The sequence below is a fragment of the Arabidopsis thaliana genome, assembly GCF_000001735.4.
Source record: "Arabidopsis thaliana chromosome 1 sequence".
NCBI lineage: Eukaryota > Viridiplantae > Streptophyta > Magnoliopsida > Brassicales > Brassicaceae > Arabidopsis > Arabidopsis thaliana.
Window position 1 is genome coordinate 9244922 of NC_003070.9, and position 19241 is coordinate 9264162.

At 35.1% G+C, this 19241-nt stretch overlaps 6 protein-coding genes and 2 long non-coding RNA genes across 9 annotated transcripts; 4 read left to right on the forward strand and 4 right to left on the reverse strand.

The window, feature by feature from the left end:
- Window positions 1-59: 59 nt before the first annotated feature.
- On the reverse strand, window positions 60-1731 carry AT1G26740 (Ribosomal L32p protein family). The gene is made up of 3 exons (NM_102437.4): window positions 1374-1731; window positions 890-963; window positions 60-428 (listed from the first exon to the last, which is right to left on the reverse strand). The coding sequence occupies exons 1-3, from the start codon at window positions 1632-1634 to the stop codon at window positions 359-361; spliced, it is 405 nt and encodes a 134-aa protein (NP_564259.1). The 5' UTR covers window positions 1635-1731; the 3' UTR covers window positions 60-358.
- Window positions 1732-1935: 204 nt separating this feature from the next.
- Window positions 1936-3353, forward strand: AT1G26750 (uncharacterized protein; the record flags this gene model as incomplete). The annotated part of the gene is made up of 4 exons (NM_102438.3): window positions 1936-2030; window positions 2242-2364; window positions 2616-2718; window positions 2866-3353. 4 exons carry the CDS (start codon window positions 1936-1938, stop codon window positions 3130-3132), a joined length of 588 nt encoding a protein of 195 aa, NP_564260.1. The 3' UTR covers window positions 3133-3353.
- Window positions 2342-2638, reverse strand: AT1G06017. Its single transcript, NR_139006.1, has one exon. It is a non-coding gene; the product is annotated as an other RNA (long non-coding RNA).
- Window positions 3231-5022, reverse strand: SDG35 (SET domain protein 35). The gene has a single exon (NM_102439.3). It carries the CDS (start codon window positions 5018-5020, stop codon window positions 3383-3385), a length of 1638 nt encoding a protein of 545 aa, NP_173998.2. The 5' UTR covers window positions 5021-5022; the 3' UTR covers window positions 3231-3382.
- Window positions 5023-5119: 97 nt separating this feature from the next.
- Window positions 5120-6738, reverse strand: AT1G26761 (Arabinanase/levansucrase/invertase). Its single transcript, NM_001123885.2, has one exon. It carries the CDS (start codon window positions 6680-6682, stop codon window positions 5348-5350), a length of 1335 nt encoding a protein of 444 aa, NP_001117357.1. The 5' UTR covers window positions 6683-6738; the 3' UTR covers window positions 5120-5347.
- Window positions 6739-8677: 1939 nt separating this feature from the next.
- On the forward strand, window positions 8678-9246 carry AT1G26762 (uncharacterized protein). Its single transcript, NM_001084129.2, has one exon. The coding sequence runs from the start codon at window positions 8808-8810 to the stop codon at window positions 9219-9221; it is 414 nt and encodes a 137-aa protein (NP_001077598.1). The 5' UTR covers window positions 8678-8807; the 3' UTR covers window positions 9222-9246.
- A 2918-nt stretch (window positions 9247-12164) lies between these two features.
- Window positions 12165-12479, forward strand: AT1G06023. Its single transcript, NR_139007.1, has one exon. It is a non-coding gene; the product is annotated as an other RNA (long non-coding RNA).
- A 2031-nt stretch (window positions 12480-14510) lies between these two features.
- On the forward strand, window positions 14511-16392 carry EXPA10 (expansin A10; the record flags this gene model as incomplete). Of its 2 annotated transcripts, NM_102440.4 has the most annotated exons (4): window positions 14511-14756; window positions 14862-15013; window positions 15090-15402; window positions 15565-16392. In NM_102440.4, exons 2-4 carry the CDS (start codon window positions 14884-14886, stop codon window positions 15869-15871), a joined length of 750 nt encoding a protein of 249 aa, NP_173999.1. In that variant the 5' UTR covers window positions 14511-14756; window positions 14862-14883. The 2 variants fall into 2 exon arrangements, with proteins under 2 accessions (NP_173999.1, NP_001077599.1); NM_001084130.1 differs by lacking the exon at window positions 14511-14756 and having other exon boundaries at window positions 14829-15013; window positions 15565-15871.
- Between the last annotated feature and the right edge of the window lie 2849 nt (window positions 16393-19241).

A 19241-nucleotide genomic window follows, 5' to 3' on the forward strand; every position in this document is an offset into this window, starting at 1 on the left:
ACTAAGAGGTTATTGAGACAGCGAGCGTACATGACGAGAGCTTCAAAAGCTTGTATAGATGGTTTCACGTGAATATATTTATCCATTTCGAATATATTTAGCTGTTGAATCCAAATCTAAGAGCACAAATAAAAGTGAATGAGATAATCCTACACTTTGCAACAAGCAATGACAATAACATAATTTGTCAAGAGAAGCATGAGAATATTGATCTTGCAGCATACAATAATTTGCCAAAACAGCATCAACTAAGTCTTTTATCATTCTAGTGTACTACTAAGAAAGCCAAGATTTTATCCTCTTGATATCCAACAAGGAGTAATCATATTGGAAACCATGACCAGTTGTTCGAATTGCCTTACTCAGTAGGGTTTAGCCGCTCACCGCTGCAACAGAAGAAATGTGGCAGCTTGACTCGCCCGCAACTCCTGGAAACACAAAAGAGTGTGCACTTAAACTGGCGGCATATATAAAATTCTGATACAAGTGCCCTCACAATGAGATCATGAAAACAAAAGAAGTTTTAAATCAAACATATACCAAAACCGAACAACTAGACTCATATTTTGTACCATGTTGCACACAAGTAGGTCTTTCGTCAAACATGTTAACGATACACAGTTCTAGTTACTCAAGTGCAGTTTATACCAAGTGATAGTTAGGAGAGACAATGAATCACAAAGCATATGCATTTATTCTTCAGCTGTTGCTGCAGCAACAACAACCTAGATAAACCTAACAGAATTTTTCTATCACAGCCTCAAAACTAAACACCCATACCAAACTCAACCTAATGGATATATTAAGAAGCATCAAACAGATAAAACAAGAAGAGAAGCTAATCTGCGGACAAAAAAAAAAAGAAAAAGAAGAGAAGCTAATCTCTTACCTGCAACGGATGATCACAGGAACAGGCTTAAGAGCCTTTGGACCATTTCTTATCCCTCTCTTGTGTTTAGAAATCTGCATGTTTCATCAAGAACAGCTTCAATTAACACTATCATTCTCCAAGGAGCCATTAAAAATTACACATTTTCATTCACATGTGAACCTAAAGGAAGTAAGGAACCAAATCAACTTAAACCCAAAGATACACAAGCAAATGGAAAAACAATGGACACTCAAAAACACACAAAGAGACAACATTTCTTAGATAGATTCTATAGAAGAAGCAATCTAGCACTTAGTATCTCAATTGCATAATCAACTAATAAGTCCTATAGTGCACCTTCCTAAAACCCTAGATAAACCCTGACTCCGTCAAAAAAGCTAACCCTAGATACCACAATAAATCAAAACCCTAAGAAATTTTATCATTTCAGAAGTGGAAAACGAAAGGAGAAAACTAATTAAGGGACTGAGAGTTCTTTGACCTTCTTCTTAGGCACAGCCATTAGCTCCATGGATCCATTAAAAGCAAAACTAGGAAGCCCGAACCCGAAGCTCTTTTCTTCGATCAAACCCGGTTGATTCTGATCGAACTCAGGTAAAACCAGCGGCGGCATAGAAATCGGGCGATCAAAAGCTCCGTTCAAGGGGGAAGGCATCGCAGCGACATGACTTAAGCTTCGGGTTTCCAAAATGCGACAGGACTCAACCGCGGCGCGTTTTAGCGATGTCAATCTCAACGCCATTGATGCAGTTTCTCCAAAGCTATAGCTGACGGAAGTGAAGACTAGTAGAAGAAACCCAAAAGAGGTGAAAATTTATCAAGGCAAATGTATTTACGAAACGGCTGCGTTTTGACATACGAACCATACAATTGCTCTGTTAACCGATTTTAGACCGTAATTTAGAGTGTGATGTACCCGGTTTAATTCATGAACCATGAGGTTTTATCAAATCGAGCCATTTCTGAAACCCTTGTGTCTTCGTCGTCTCTGGTAAAACAATAACAGATCAAGCGAAGAAGAAAAGTGAAGAAGCTCAGCAACAATGTCGTGGATGAAAGGTGATTTACTTTCCAAAACCAGGAGGCTTGTTGGTGGCTTAGCTACACGAGAGCCTGTTTGGCTTAAAGCCATGGAAGCGTAACCCTCTCTTCTCCCATTTCTATTTCTCCAAATGATTTGGCTCGATTGATCAATTTGATACTTCCTTATTGAATCATCCGTTAATGGGTTTCTAATTCGGATGCAATTGAATTCTAATCGCACAAAAAGTTGAGATTTTGGCATCTGTGAATTAGGATTTTGAGGGTTTTGTTGAAATGAGTGTTCTGTGATTTGGTTTTAATGGCAGATCACCACCTCCTGTGTTTCCTCGCTCCAATGGAAAAATCCAGAAGATTGTTCTCCCTGAGGATCCTTACGTTCGTAAATTCGCTAATAAGCATCCTGGAACCAAAATTGATGACCCTGCCAAGTAAAATTCTCAACTTTTTATATCTCTGCATTTGTATCAAAGATAGTTTGATGATTATGTTATGAGTTAGTTCTTCATAAAGCTTATTCTGATATGCATCACTATAGAAAGAAGTTTAATTTCAAACAATTTTGTCTTGAACCCATTACTATAAGCACGTGTCACTCTTAAATTCTGATTCAATGGGAGAGTTTCACCATTTTTCATTCTGTATCTATCTCCCTCTCATTGCATCATCTTCAATTACCTAGGATATCAGCATTTATTCCAGATCAAGCACGTGTGTATGGTTGCCGGGTACTTGAATTGAAGGAGCATGGCATCAGTGAGGGTGACGCCATGTCTGTAGCTAATGTACGTATTTTCTTTTCACAGTCTATGATTAGCTACGATACTTGAATAGATATGAATCGTAGTACCGCTGCTGTTGATGCCGTTTCTTTGAACATGGGAGATGTTATTCTTCGAACTTGCTGAGTTTGTGTTTTGATGATTTTTCAGATGGAATATCTTTCAGAGAGAAAGGAAATGAAGAAAGCATACAAACGCTTAAAGGAGCTTGCGGTAATGCAAGATAAGGATCCACCTCCTAAACCGTATCCTAGTGCCAAGAAAGGGTTAATAACTCAATCGAAGACATCCGCTAAGGATCGCTTCCAGACTCCTAGCGTCCGCAGGCTAGTTAACCAGTTGAAAAATGAGAAAGATGTGTTGCTGCAAGACAGAACCGGAGGAAGTGCTAATCAGGATAATTGGATCGACGAATAAATTACTCAAAATCATCGTTTTCTTTTTATGCACACTACTCATCCAATTTCTTTGTAGAACTGGCTTTTTTCATATATGACATTCTTTGACTACAAATGTTTTGCAACAAAACAAGTGTTATTTCCATTTGAATGTCTTTGTAATAATATCATTGGATGTTTCCTTCCATGAGGCAAGGAATTACAGAAAACCAAAATGGTTACTCTCTCTATTGATCCTACAAGCAATTAGTTTCAACATTTGTAACTTGTTACTCTATGCCAAGAAGAGTCTTCATTGCCTTCTTTTTCGATACCACTTTGCCATAAACCCCCTTCCCTAGCTTCATGATTTTCTCCATCTCCACAATGTTACTGAAACCTCCATGCTTCTTCATCATCCCTTCCACAGCCATCTTCATCAATCTCTCATCACTTCCAACAACATCAGAGACACTATCCACCACAACTTCCATTGTTGGTATCTTCCTTCCCCACCTTTTCATAAGTCTCTCTGAGTTATAAATCTCATCATAAACTCCCCAATAAGATGCTCTCAGCAACCCTTTATCTTTCCCTTTTACCTTCCATCTCTTCATCCCTTCCTCCACCATATAAACCGCGTTCCCTGCATCTACGCCTCTCTCTAAACCCATTTCAAACTCTCTAACCTCCTGGTTGGTAGCATACAAGACACTCTCAAACTTGCATCTACTGCATCCGCAACAAAACCCCCATGACTCAGCCATCTCTTTCCGTTTTTCCAATGGAGAAAGCACATCAAAGTAAGCAAAGCTAATCTCTTCCCCTGTTTTGATATCTCTCGAGGCATGAACAATCACGTAGTCTCCAACGTGAAGACGTCTTGCGTTAGGGATACACGAGTGGTTGATGAATGAAGCTAAAGTCCATAGCCCTACACCGTAATACTCTTTGTTCTTCCCCATAACTTTACCTGAAACCGCATCTTCCACCAGAGAATTCACATCCAAGATACTCAACAACTTCTCTGTATCCAAACTCTGTTTCCAGTCACCACAAGTTTCAAATGCTTCATCAGGTCTAAACAGAGCTATCTCAGGAATCTCCAGACTATCTTCACCTTGTCCAGTGGACAAAGCGGAGACAACTCGACGAGTCCTACCGCATTTTCTCACGGATTCAGTAACCTCTTCAACGAAGTTCTTCCACATGATCAACTGCGCTTTTTCCCCACACTCTCCATTTCCTAAGATCCCTCTCTCAATCGCAACCGCCTTTGTAACTAAAACCAAAGTACCAGCAACAATGTTCTTCGTAGCAAACAATCCACGCCCACTAAGCTCAGATTTCTTAATCTCAATCGACCCAATAAACTCAGCAAGCTCAGGACATTTCCCACGAAACTCACTTAAGATCCAATCAGACAAATCAAAAGCTCCAGTCTTTGCCTGAAACTCAAGCTTCTTACATTTCTCTATATACACAGTAACAGTCTCCAAGTTATCACTCGCTTGTGGATCGAGCAAAGCCGTTTTAAAACATTCCAAAGCCAAAGAGTATTTGCTCAATCCAAGCAAAACTTTACCTTTACAAAGAAGAGTCTTGAAATGAGTCTTCTCGATTTCAAGTGCTTGATCACAATCCCTCATTGCTTCCAAAAAATCTCGTAGCCTAGCTCTTGCCTCAGCTCGATTACATAGAGCCAAACAGAGAGATTTCCGGAGCTTAGCAATCGAATCCGGATCCGGGTCGGATCCACCAGTACTTGAGACTTGCCTCCGAGAGAGATCGATGAACTCCGTGTAAACTTTTATAGATTCTTCCCATTCTTCTCGAAGAAGAAGCTCCGTTGCTTTAGATCTCAAGCTCTGCAACAGCTCCAGTGGCCCGTCTCTATCTTCCTCTAGCTCGAATTGCTCTCCTCTCATTGCTATTTCTTTGAGATCAATTAGTAAAAAAAGTTTTGGATTTTGGCTTTGATTTACGAAATTTGTGAATTGTTACTTAAATGGTAGAGTTTTGTAACGGTCGGATTTGCCTTTTTTTTACACTATGGTTTTGTCCCCACATGATGTAACGGTCATGAACTACATAAATAATCAGCAAAAATTCAGAATTTGACATTACTTTAGCTGATTAATTAGTCCATTCTATTAAACTTATAACAATTTACTAATTGTAATTTAGTTAGCCATATGAGCTGTTTTTTAACCGCTTAACATAAATGTGTATCATTAACCAAGCAAAAGTGTCTTTCACAAGTGAATCCCTGTTTGTTTTGTAAAACTAGTGATCACATTGCCTTGAGAAACAGCCAAGCCTATACCTGTTCTTCCACCATTACCAACACCTCTATAATACAATCTCCATTGATGATCAGAATCTCCATCCATCTCAATCAAATATGGACACCCAACTCCTTCGTTATCCCACGCACCGCCTTCACCAACCGCGATCACCGCTTCCTCGTCTTGCACTCGTTTCCAATCTTTAATCCCGTCTTTCGAAACCGCGAAGCCTATGCTCGTCTTCCCGGTTCTATCTACACCTTCATAAGCCATCACATAACTCTCATCTCTCTTGTTCCTTGTCACACAAGGATATCTTCCTCCAAGCTCATCGAAGAAACCTAATCCATCCTTTTCGGATTTTCTTCCTCCTAAGATCTTTCCCAATTTTAACCACTTGATCCCATCTCTAGACCTCGCCATCCCAATGCAGAATTCACCGGTTTTCTCATCGAATGAATGGTAATACATCCGTAAATCGCCATCTCCATGGAAAACTACATGTGGAGATGCAATATAGAGAAAGTCCCAATCTTTTTCAGACCCAACATCAAACAATGCCCCACTATGATGCTCACCTTCAATTCTAGCCCAATGCCTACCATCTTGACTAATAGCTAACCCTGGAAGTGACCTATAATAAACCCTAGATTTCTCCGCATTCTCATCACAAAGGTGAAACCTTTCCGGATTTCCCAACACGGACGTAAAATCTTGGGATTGAAACTCAACAGTCTCCTTAGTGTAGCCAGTGTAATACATCCAGTAAACAGAGCTATTAGCTCTGACTTTAGAACTCGACATTATCACAACCTCACCGGGTCTAACACTTGCAGTATCAAATCCCCACCAGTCTTCACCACAGCTCATAACCAAACCCACATCTTCGCTTGACTCAACTTTACCATTTCCTCTTTCCCAATGAATCCCATTGTTGGAAACCGCTAATCCGATAGAATCAGAAACAGGGTTCTGCTTTGAGCTTCCATGGTACCACATGTACCATCTCTCTTCGTTATCGCTTAGAAATCTCTTCACAACCGGAGAGCCAATCTCCTCACTGTGCCACGAATCTTTAGAGACGCCAAGATCAAAAACTAGCCCTCTCTTCAAAGAGATCGATGAATCTTGACCTGCTTCTCTACTTTTTGTGGTGGAACATCTTGTGATTGTGAGCGTGAAAGGAGAAACACGTTTGTTCCGGTATGTAGGGAATCGAAGTGAGAGAGTTGATAATCGCCTGTAAGGTTGAACTGTTCTCGAGGCAGTGACAATGGAGGGATTTACAGCAGTAGCTTCCATGGCTCGAAAAAAATCTGAAAGCAAGTTGCTCTGCTCTGATTGAAGTGAAATGCAACGGGCCACAGATTTTGTTTGGATGACTTTGCCAATAGTGAAGTTCAAATATAACACGTGTCTGTTTCTTAGTGGTGAACTAAATGAGAAAATCTTTGTCCGGAAAAGATTGGGTAATCAAGATATCTTATTAAGCCCACTTAATTATAACTTATAATTTATAAGTAACTACTGAATTATTAATCCACTTAATTATAAAATTGGTAAATTAGCAGAAATTCAATTTTTATTGAATTTCTGCTAATTTACCAATTCTGTAAAACTACTAGTTAAGGAGAAAAAACACAATGTCGGAATAAAAACTTACCTTCGCCGCACATCATGTTTTACGGAGATAGCAGAAAAAGATAAAATCTAGGTTTGTTAAGACTATGAAACACCAATTTCAAGACTCAAAAGTAAATTGTAATTGTTTTGGCAATCCAATTGTGGCTAAGTAGTTAAATGAATAATTATCTACTCGGTACAAATTGATTTGATTGTAGACTTGAGACGGCACGACCGTACTAATGTGGTTTAACTTAGGTAATTCATAAGATTGACCAAAACCAAAAGCGCATATAACACTAAGTTATGATTGATTTATTGAAAACCTCAAGTTTAATTTCTTTCAAAATCCAAATTAAAGTCAGAATTTAAAATCTAAAAAAGGCTCACTTTTTCTTTACAATAAGTTTTTTCAACCTCCAAACTTATGAGATTTCAATGTCTTTCTTTAAAAAAAAACTTTGTATTAAAGCTTTGTTAGTTGAGAATTGGTTTAGCTACCCAAAACTGTCAATGCTATACTGTTATTCATATGTTTCTTACAAAACTGGTCCCGAATCAAAGATAGCCATAATTCTTAATTAAATCTGTGTTTATAGCTACGTCTAATGAATGATAGTGCCAACTAGCTATTAGCTATGACTCTTTGAATATGTTAGAAAAGAGACCGAAACATGTCTTTTTATTCAACCAAATCATCAGTGACAACAGGCAACTATGTTATGATGTAATTTTGGATGTAAACAATTAAATAATATTCCCACCATTTGTAACTTAGATATTTATAAATAAAACTGAATTACAAAATATAGATGTTTCTTTTCTATACAAGAAATAAATCTAGATAAGAAATGAATAATATTATAACATCATATTCATCCCAATGAATTTTCATTTCACTAGAAAATTATAGGAAAAGATAAGGAAACAACAACTATCAATTTACAATAAATGGCACGACGATGAAGGTTGTTTTCCAAAAGGAGAGATGAGGACTGATATGTTAATCTTGTCTGGCTATTAAGGAATTTTAGATGATAAGCTATTTTCATTGTCGATATACATTTAAGTTTTCGAGAAAAATAATTCTTTAAAAGATGATATACAAACCATGTATATTTTTGATCGCTATCTAATTTGTTTAGCGACAAACATATTTGGTATTTGTAGCCCATACCAAAAAAAAAATTGGTATTAACTACATATATGTATAAACTTATTGATTAAAAACATCTTTCAGGGCTACAATTTCAACTAAAAGTAGTAAGGTAATGTGGCTAATTGGTCATGGGGACGATCCAAATTTCCTATTTTAAAGAAAAAAGGTAATCGGGTGATGTTGGTTTAATAGAATGTTAGTTTGTCAAAGAGAACATGTGAAAGCTGGTCTAATTTTTTTTTCTTATATATGTGGAGAAGACATGAGAACATGTCACTCTATCTTTGGAAGAGACAAATTAGTAATTCAATTAGAGAAATTGGTTTAACTAACTCAATTTAGCAATAAAGAGCCATGACAAAAATAAGAGCCGTAACCAAATTATGTGAATATGATTTCAGCACGTGATGTGGACTTTTGAGTTTGACACTTATTGGGAATCCTTTCATATCTAGTGATTTATTATCACTACGTCACCCACGTTATGAAAATAAATAATCTTATACTGTTATACATTAATACATACGTCAATAAGAACCAAAATTTTATTCTCCTGCTTGACGGTTATATCTTTAGCCAAAAGGATCGGTGCTTCCAAGATCTACAAAGACACCTCGTGACAAAGATGCCATCGCTTCGACGAAGATGCTCCGTTTATGCCTTTGTAGCATACGGTTTGGCCCTCAAGAAAACATTCTTAAATGCTTGTTTTGCTTCTTTGAACAGTTTATTTTCCCAAAATTCCTTCTAGTGAGTGGTATGGATGATCAAGACTTGTCGGTATTGCAAGGTTTTACTTCCCGGCTTATAGTCCCCTTTGCCTTTGTGGTAGAGTTTGTAACCTTTGGGGTTACTATGAATGCGATCAAGCAAGAAGTAGTGAAGCTTGTACTTGTATGTCGATCTCTTATGTGCTCTTTCTTTGATTTGTATCTTATCTATCATTCGTTTAACCATTTTTTGGTAACCTTTTTGGCAATTGTTGCCTTTTTTCTTTGCATTTCCTTTGTTATGGATGTATTTTCTTCTCTTGTATTAGAGGTTGCTGTGACTCTTTAATCTAATGAAAGTCATATGTTTGCCCAAAAAAAAAAAAAAGAACCAAAATTTTATAGAAGTGCCGTTACATGATGAGTTAGAATTTCTATTGCATGAAATTAATCCTAAATCTGAGCCCACATAATTTAGCACTCAATACCCCCTTTATTACTTTTAATTTGGGTTGGTTATCCCATCCCATCAATTAAGAGTATTGGTTATCTCGATTTTGATCGCTTAATCGATAGTTATATACTTATATGTTAAGAAATTAAGAATCTCATTATATGTCCTTTGTCATAAGATCGAACATATGAAGAAAATAGAAGGACGAGATAATTTGTTTGATTTTGAAAAGTTGAAAAGTTTCAGAAAGTGTATATTTTTGGTCCTTGCAAAATACTTATTTGTTGTTCATATGGACTTTATGGTTTATAACTCTCTCTTTGGTGTTTTTTAAAGGAGTATTCCGGCCGAAACTCGACTAACCTCCTGAACGAATGTAGATTGTGGAGTAGCTATTTCATTAACAAATTCTAATACCTAATTTGAGTGGCAAACAAAAGTAAAGAGTTCGAATTGACGTTATGCCGCCTCCACGTCTTTTACCATTAGGACACTTCCATTTGGTTTACTCCGTTTGGTAGTCTATCAACCTCTGAAGTGATTCTGACTTCTGAGGTGATTAGTAACATTAGTTTAGGCCTATTAGTGATCTTTAGTTAAGCTTTTAGTAGAGTCTAGTAATTCTCTTCATACTTGAATTAGCATCATCAGCTGATGTGGGTTTAGCGTTCTAGACTTCTAGTTGGCTTTTTACAACATTAGGGTTAGCCACTGCATAGACTTACTTGCATTTTGTGTCTCAGTTATGAACACCCATAGAGGCATTAGTTTATGCAACCGTTATATTAAGTTTTTTTTTTTTTTAAATCCGTCATATTAAGTTAACAATATATAGATATACTATTCCCTTGAGTTCATACGTTTATAACCGTTTCATATCATAACAAATTTAACGGGCACATGATAATGATTGGAATAAAATTGTCAACAAAGTAAAACCTATAATATCTTTTTCTTAAAAAATTCAGATGAATATGCCAGAAGAGATAGTAATGCATGGAGATTGGAGGATTACTAATGCATGTTAAGTAACGAAAACACGAAAAAAAAATTATAGTCATAGTATATGACAGTAGAAACTTTTTAAAGTGCCGACAAAAAGCAATGGAGGCGTCGTTGGAATGTCTCGAATCCATTTAACCACGTAACTAATTAAGACACAGTAGACACTTAATGCGTTTTGCCTTATTTATAAATTTATTGTTTTAAAAACTATTTTTTTTGTCAGAAATAAAAGTATAATTATTAAAAAAAATCGCCACACAATTGGATTACACAACTTCTTTAACATTTTACAGAAAAAAAAACACATGTTGGCTTCTAAAATCCATAAATACTCTTAAACATTTTTTTAATAAAGAGTTTTGAAAAATTTAGGAAGTCTTCATGCGATTTTACAAAACTTTTCAAATCAGAATTTGGTGTTTTGGAATAATTTTTAAAGTTATGCTATTTTCTTTTAAAAGAAAAACAAAAGTAGTTTTCATAATTTATTCGATTTATTTATAGTATTTTTATTTATTACATGTTTAATTTAAATTTAAATATTATATATATATATAATATTAAAAGTATTAGTTTTCGTACGACCTTATGGATCTCTTATTATTGTTGTATTTTATTATTTTGATTGTACCATTTTTTTAGTGCTAAAACAGTTTGATCTCACAAAAGTTTGATTTAAAATATAACTATTGAAATGATATTTGATGATAATTATTCTCCTAAGTAACAGAACTAAAATATTGTCTATACAAGTTTCTTATATCCACCAGTTAAAAGGAGGGGGAAAAGATAGAAAAAAGGAGAAAATGTTCTCAACGTCCACCATAGATAAACCTTAGTATATATGTGCTAGTCCACTTGACGCTATCTCTGTAGCTAAGTCGAACATAATCCATCTCGAACATACGATTCGTTCAGCAAATATCCATTATTGACCTGACCTATATTTTAATTTAAATATATGGAAAAGATCTCGTTGTTTAAGTATCTCAACTTAGATGAGGGATAGTTTAATTGAACAATTGTATAATGCATTGTCAAAATTCGGATTATGTGAATACACAATATAATTAAAATATTAAAATAATGAGTTTCTTATATATTCTGTACAAGTCAATTCAATTTGTAAATTACTATAATGTTTTATACTGAAGATCGTATTAATGGAAAACATATGGACAATAACCTTTTAACAAAAAACAACAACCATATAGACCAAATCAAAAGGGTCATATATTATTATATAATTATTAGGAATGGTAGGTTTAAGACACTCAAAATTAATCGACAGTGTCTTTCATAACAATACTCTAAGGTTCTAGCATATACTTATCGGATTTTGATCGAACTTCGATCTCATTAGCTCTAACAATGGAATTTAAATTATAAATGTTTTTCTTTGTGTGTGAAGAAATTAAAAATGTTTATCTCGAATCTTTAAATAAGAATAAAAAGTAATACTAAAGTCTAAAGGACAAGAAAAAAGAAAACACAAGTTGTTCATCAGAGAATCGTCAGCAACAGAAAGTGAGCATAGGAAGCCGAGGATAATAAAGCGATTCCAAGCCACACGAATCTTTGTTTCTTAAAATGACAAATTAAGTAAGTTTCAAACAAACAAACAAAAAACAAAAAATGTACCTTTAACAAAACAAAAAATGTAAGTTGACGCTAATTTATTTGTTTGATCCACAGAAAATGGTCCAGGAATCTAATCGGACGGTAGATATATCACACTAGAGAACTTCCTCGAGATTAACAGCTTTACGATAAAAAGTTGAGCTTCAGAATCAGAGTGGCAGATTTAGTTAACGGTCGTTAAATACGGCTACGGGCATATGCTTCGGCTGTCAGTTACTTTTCATTTTTCACCAATTTTGCCCCTTCCGCATACTCCATGCATGCATGAGGATTGGGAAAGTGGTTGTCTGATTTGCACATTCCGATGATGGATTCACATGATATAGGCTAGTTTTTGGCCTCCAAAGTTTTTGCTGTTGTCCTTCAACAAAAAGAAAAAAAAAATGTTTTATTGTCGCAGATATTTAATTACAAGATTTACCTAATTACGCATTTGTTATTTATACATGCGAACAAACTCATTCTTACGCGCGTGTCGATACTAACTATGTGCCATGCCTACTCGACTCCATTATATATATGGGCATATCCTGATCTACGTATAGATAATAATTAAATGAATCCTGTGGAGGTGAACATAACACACAATGTTGATAGAATTTGTCATCAACAGGTGGATAGTCGCATGGACAAACATAGAGAGGTTTTGGAAGGGGCACTTTGCTCCCCATGGTTTTCTCGAACTTACCAAGAAAAATAAAAGACTTTTAAGGTTCACCTGTTTTCTTTAGAAGGATCTTTAATAAGTATTTGAAAATGTTACTAATCTAAATTAATGTGCAATTACAGACAAACAAACAAAAAACGAAGAGAAGCGAAATTAAAATAGGAGACCAGTACGAGCGGAAACGATGAAAAAGACAAAACAGCAGGCATGTGCATGCATTGGCTTTGGCTATTGATCTCAAGCTTAATAAAAAATGTTAGAAACTATCCCTTTCAATTTTCAATACTCCTTCACTATATACCAAATAACCAATTTGATGACTAGCAGAAAAATATTATATTTGTTTGGCTTCTTTCAAACCCCCGATTAATTTATTTTGGCGTTTGTAAACTCAAGGAATCCTATGATATTATTTTTTACGTTGCGATTTCGAGTTTCTCCTATGATTGTTAAATTTTAATTTCTTTTGTGGTTACACGCATGCTGGATATTATGCTTTAGTAATGTGTAGTCAATTTTTATTACTTATCATTTAATCCCCATGACACTAGCTTGATAAATCGACAGATATATATTATATATGTAATGAATGTAAGAGGATAATCAATAATTTTTTGGCGTTAATCTAATCATTTCTAGATACAAGCGTTACGAACAATTCAAATGATCAAACTTTCCTTCTTTTGCTATTTTATCATAAATAAAACGTTAGCCTAAACGGTGTTTGTCGACTACTTGTGGTCCTCTGGCAAATCTATGTACTCATCGTCTCATTCTCTTTATTTTCTATCATTTTTGTTGAGTTCTTATTTTTTTGTTTGACACTCGAAAAAATGTTGAGAAGTAACGTAACCGACTTTGCATTGCTTTTGTTAAACCATCAAAATGAATTGAAGGTTATGTAAACAAAAGTAGTAGCAAGGGCCCATGTTTTTGAGCTCTGATTACGGGAGGTTGGCCGTAGATTTCTGCGGCTGCAAGTTCTTGACCTTATTAAATTCAATAGTTACAATTATCTTCTCGTCGAAAATTTCTGATATATTTATTTTTTTTGAATTAAATAGGAACTGGTTACATAACACGCACGATATAGGTAGGAAAACACAGGTAAGGAACAGAGTTATAGGTTTCCTGATACGTCTATCTCAAAACAGACCACTGTGACCCACTTAGATTTCAGCTTGATTTTTCTATCACTGTTTTTGCTTCTTTTTTACTTTTTTCCCCTAGTTCAGAGTTCTAAAATTGTAAATTAGTTTTATCGTAGAAGTACCAAATCAAGTGATTCAATGGTTAAATTAAGGTATTAAGTTACATTTGATATTTAAAAGTATCCAGACCTTCATTATAGCTCATAAGGGTTAACATTTTGTCGTTCTTTTGTATATTCATGGCAAGCTCTAATTCATGACTAAGTCACATTTTTCAAATATGTTTTTAGTTTTTACTTATGTTGGTAATTAGTGGATTTATAGTTAAGTTAAAAAGTTGGCGAGTTCTAGCTTTGAAACTCATTTAGATATATATATATATATATATATATATATTCAATTTTAGTAAATTGTTAATCTATTCTAATGGTGTAACTGTAACAAATGAGAATGAAAAAAATATACTATTGTGAATAAAACCCCACACAACACATTACTATAATAAGTTAAACTTCTTTTTTTGTAGGCGCCTGGAAAAAAAAGAAAAGCAACAAGAGGGCTGTGAGGACGCATCACCGGTTTCGTAGCACACATGTGCATTTGTCTCTTTGCTTTTTCGGTTTTTTTCTTGCCAATCAATTTATTTTGTTCCTCAGAAAAAAGAAAATCTAAAACCAAAATATATATTATAACCTCATTTAATAAACAACAAAAATGTTTGTTGAAAAAAAAAAAGTTTTTATTTATCTTGACCTTATTTCTTTGAAGAAAATAAAGCTTGGTTATTAAAGAAGTCCAAGTTAGTTGCCACCATCAGTGGCATAACGGTAAATTAAAGCCAACTTCCTCTAACTAAAGTTTTCTATAAATTCAACCACTCACCTCCCACTCTAAAACCCAACAACATAATTTCACATATCTCTCTTTCTTTCTCTTGAAGGAAAGACGAAGATCTCCAAGTCCCAAGTACGTAACTACTTTCTCCATCTACATTCAATTGTTTCTCCTTAATTTCTCTAGTACATATTTACTTGTGCTATAAGTAATTGATTTTATATCACCCATGTGCAGGTTGTTAACACAAGACGTAAACATGGGTCATCTTGGGTTCTTAGTTATGATTATGGTAGGAGTCATGGCTTCTTCTGTGAGCGGCTACGGTGGCGGTTGGATCAACGCTCACGCCACTTTTTACGGTGGTGGTGATGCTTCCGGCACAATGGGTAAAAACCGTTATTTACATAACTCATTCCTTACAAATTATCATATTTACTAATCTTCAATGTTACTTCTTTGTAGGTGGTGCTTGTGGATATGGTAATCTATATAGCCAAGGCTACGGGACGAGCACGGCGGCTCTAAGCACAGCTCTCTTCAACAATGGACTTAGCTGTGGTTCTTGCTTTGAGATAAGATGTGAAAACGATGGTAAATGGTGTTTACCTGGCTCAATCGTTGTAACCGCTACAAACTTCTGCCCGCCAAATAACGCGTTAGCGAACAATAATGGCGGTTGGTGTAATCCTCCTCTTGAACACTTTGACCTTGCTCAGCCTGTTTTTCAACGCATTGCTCAGTACAGAGCTGGAATCGTCCCTGTTTCCTACAGAAGGTAACATTTTATTCAGCTTCTCTGTTTCAAAACAGAGGATATCAAATTTCTCTAGATGCTCTGTTTTTTTCTTAAAACAGAGTATATGCTAAGTTTAATAACAGAGTTCTTGAAGAAAAAAGATCCAAAATATAAACTTTTCGATACTTTGGTGTTTTGTAGGGTTCCTTGCAGGAGAAGAGGAGGAATAAGATTCACGATAAACGGCCACTCATACTTCAACCTTGTGCTGATCACAAACGTCGGTGGTGCCGGAGACGTTCACTCGGCGGCGATCAAGGGTTCAAGAACAGTGTGGCAAGCTATGTCAAGGAACTGGGGGCAAAATTGGCAAAGCAACTCTTACCTCAACGGTCAAGCACTTTCCTTTAAGGTCACCACCAGCGACGGCCGCACAGTTGTCTCCTTCAACGCCGCTCCTGCCGGCTGGTCTTATGGCCAGACTTTTGCCGGTGGACAGTTCCGTTAAAAAGGGCAAGTTGGTTAATCTCTCTTCCATTTATCTAAAGTAAACTCATTTGTGTGGTTATATTGGTCTCTTGAAAAAACTCGGTTATTGAGAGAGTGATGCGTCGAGGGCTCGGTTTTGCAGAAGGCCTTGATGACGTCTAATCTTTTTTTGGACCTCTTTATTTTTCTTTCTTGAAACTAGTTTTTGTTAAGAAAGAAAAAACAAGTTATAGTAGTTAATGTATTACTGATGCAGAGGTGGAGTTTTAACTACCACCCGCTAGTAGTAGTTATGAGTTTTTTATTTTAAGGTGTGAGAGAGAGATGGATTATCAAGATTTGTCAATTTTATTATGTTTGTTTGTAATAATACAATTCTTTACTCCAGTTAATGAAAATTGGGGGATTGATCACTTTTTTTTGCATTTTTTTTCACTTTTCATATCAACATACCAAATTTTACAACCATTATAGACTATTTTGGGAACTTTATCTTTCGTTTCAAATTTTTACAAACATTATTGAATGCTCATTTAGCTTTAGCTGTTGATTAATTAAATAGTCTACAACCGACTTTCACAATCTTATCCTTCATTCAATGTTTTCCCCCTTTATATTCAGTTGAAGCAAAACTCCACAACTTAAATGAAAAATCTTCTATAGACGGTCCTTGTGGTCCAAAAAGAGCAAAACCTCATGACTCTATCCAACAAGGCAACAACCAACCTAATTTAAGGTTAGGTGCTTGCTATCTTTGAGAACTAGACACCATAACGACATAAATTAATTAATGTCTCTTTGGTTCGGCTATCATCGTTATATACTAATTTAGATTTGACGATGGATGTATGTGCGAGTGAGATATAATATTATTATGCTGTGGATTTAGTTTCTAAGTTTTTCTCCAAGTAATCACTTATCAGAATTTGAGAAAAGGTCCCCTTTTAGGAGTTACGACGGATACTGAAACAAAATTACATGTGTTTTTGTTTCACGACATTATCAAAGTGGAGGTCGATAAGTATAAATTGATGAAATACAAAAAGTGATCCACAAGAAGTAACGTCCATGTTGTGGCTATCGTCGACTAAAGTAAAAAATGGGTCCTACTCTGATGGAATTTGCTTCAACGTGACTCATATGAACCGACACATGCAAACACCGGCGGTTCTGTATGTGCTATAAGAGAAATATATTGGAAGATTTGGGCCATTTTGAAGCCATTATACACAAGCCTAATGGCATTAATGTGACTTGACATTATCTCAATGGTTATTCACTAATGGCACTAATGGTTTTAGTTCAAGTTGTTCCAGTTCAGTTCTTTTAGTTCTTCTCTAACCATTGTCTAAATTGATCTTCATCATATATCTTTTAATAAAATCAACGTGGTAAATCGACCAACGAAATAATTGATTAGGAGAAAAGCAGGGCCAACAAATCTAAGAATTAAGAACTGAAGGATATATCTTATGACGGATCATGGATCAAGTTAATAAAATTATTGAATTAGTTCATACTTAAATGAGCATACATAAACAAACCATTTGGGTTGAAGAAAAGCATAACCAAACGAATAATGCATAGAGTCAAGATTAAGGTTTGGTTAAAATGCCTAATCCTATGATAGGGCAACAACGGGAACTATACCTGGAAAATATACGACCTCTAGGTTTGAAAAATGTCCAAAGCGAATGTACAGACACAACATTAACCTTCGAGTGAAGATGCATTCAATTAACATCAAGTACACTTTGACACGTTGACGATTTGGTAGGCAACCGAATCAGAAGTTTCACATAAATACGACTATACGAGTAAAATGCCCACCCCTAATTTATACGACTTCTAGATGAAAACTTGAATTGCATTCACTATTCTCTCTTTCTTCTATGAACACGCTTTAAAGATATAAAAAACTTCAAGTTTTGCTCTAACGGAATCATTGAACGGTACTCGGCATTGCTTTTAAATTTTGTGGCTCGCAATAGTATAAAGTACATAAACACATATTAATTGTCATACCAAGTGAAAAGTAATTACTAGATTAATTGAAAACATGGTTGACAAAGAATTCTCCATAAACCAAATTCTAAAAATTACACTAGATAATCCTATGAACGCATATTATTTAGTTAACGTGAATACACTTGGTGAAAATATGTATCTTCTTTTTAACAATTTTCAAAAGTTGTAGTTGCAAATGTTTGGGTTTGCTTATAGACATCGATATATTGGGACAAAATATTTTTTTTTTTAATTGGAAACCCATTCCAATACATAACAATGACCCAAGATTTAGTTGGGCCAAAGCCCATGTATAAAAATACAACACGACAATCATAAACCGTGGACCTTCTTTCTTCCTTCTCTTACATTTGTCATCCTTAATAATTTAGTCAATAGACTCAATACTGTTGCCTCGATGCCTCTTGATGATGGTCACTCTCGCACGTGTAAACCACACCTTATCATAATCTGCTGTTCTTTCTATTTCCATACTTATTTTCCTTTTTCTTTTGTTAGTCTCTTCCAAATATTAAGGTCGTGTGTTTAGAACGACGTATAACTCCTTTATTTACAGAAAGATTCTGGCTTTTGATTCACAATTTCACTCAAGTTTTAATGGTATATGTACCAATTTCTAAATATGTGTAAATCTTTAACTCATATAGAAAAGTTGTATTAGAAGTCAAATTCCAATTAATTTGAATAACTCCTCATAATTAATTGGTTGATCTAAAGAGATTAGGAGAAGGTATAATTTATAAAGAAATATTTTAATCACAAAGAATAATAACACAAAAATGGATATGATGAATCAATATTGATAACGAGATCAAGATGGGTTAAATGCTTGGCGTAGGATATCTAGATTTTCTAAAGAGAGGAGTTATGAAGTGCTGAGTGTATGCCATGAACAGTTGTAAATAGTTCTTTTGAATGTGCAGCTTCCCAATACAACGAAACAATATGTATATTTTTAATAATATAATTGAGTTAATTCATTTTGTTGGTCACGAATAGTGTAGTACAGTGTGCACCATAAGGTAATAGTTTTTGTGATTGAGCTAACAGTTTTATGAAAACAATGAAAATTTCCTGAAGGGATGAATGTCTCAGAGAGGTACGTCAAAATCATTGTTGTTACATTTTTGTGTATAATACAAAAAAAGGTGAGAGTTTGTTTTCAAATTTTTGTGAATCGAATATTCATACTGTTAAGTCCACGTCTAGATTATGAAATATTCAAGATTCGCATTATTGTTCTTTATTTTTTAGAATAATTTTTTTCATGGATATTGCCATTTGGTGAAGATGATCAATATAAACCCTATCAATAATAACAGTTTACCAAACCGGTCACATCCAGTCGCTTTTACCACTTG

Bases quoted from the DNA above. Each gene is read 5' to 3' on its own strand.
- AT1G26740 (NM_102437.4), bottom strand. From the start codon at position 1,634: ATGGCGTTGAGATTGACATCGCTAAAACGCGCCGCGGTTGAGTCCTGT. The intron at 964-1,373 runs GTCAAAGAACTC...TGAAACATGCAG, and splicing joins TGGCTGTGCCTAAGAAGAAG to ATTTCTAAACACAAGAGAGG. The intron at 429-889 runs GTAAGAGATTAG...TTGTGTTTCCAG, and splicing joins CCTGTGATCATCCGTTGCAG to GAGTTGCGGGCGAGTCAAGC.
- AT1G26761 (NM_001123885.2), bottom strand. From the start codon at position 6,682: ATGGAAGCTACTGCTGTAAATCCCTCCATTGTCACTGCCTCGAGAACA.
- AT1G26762 (NM_001084129.2), top strand. From the start codon at position 8,808: ATGCTCCGTTTATGCCTTTGTAGCATACGGTTTGGCCCTCAAGAAAAC.
- SDG35 (NM_102439.3), bottom strand. From the start codon at position 5,020: ATGAGAGGAGAGCAATTCGAGCTAGAGGAAGATAGAGACGGGCCACTG.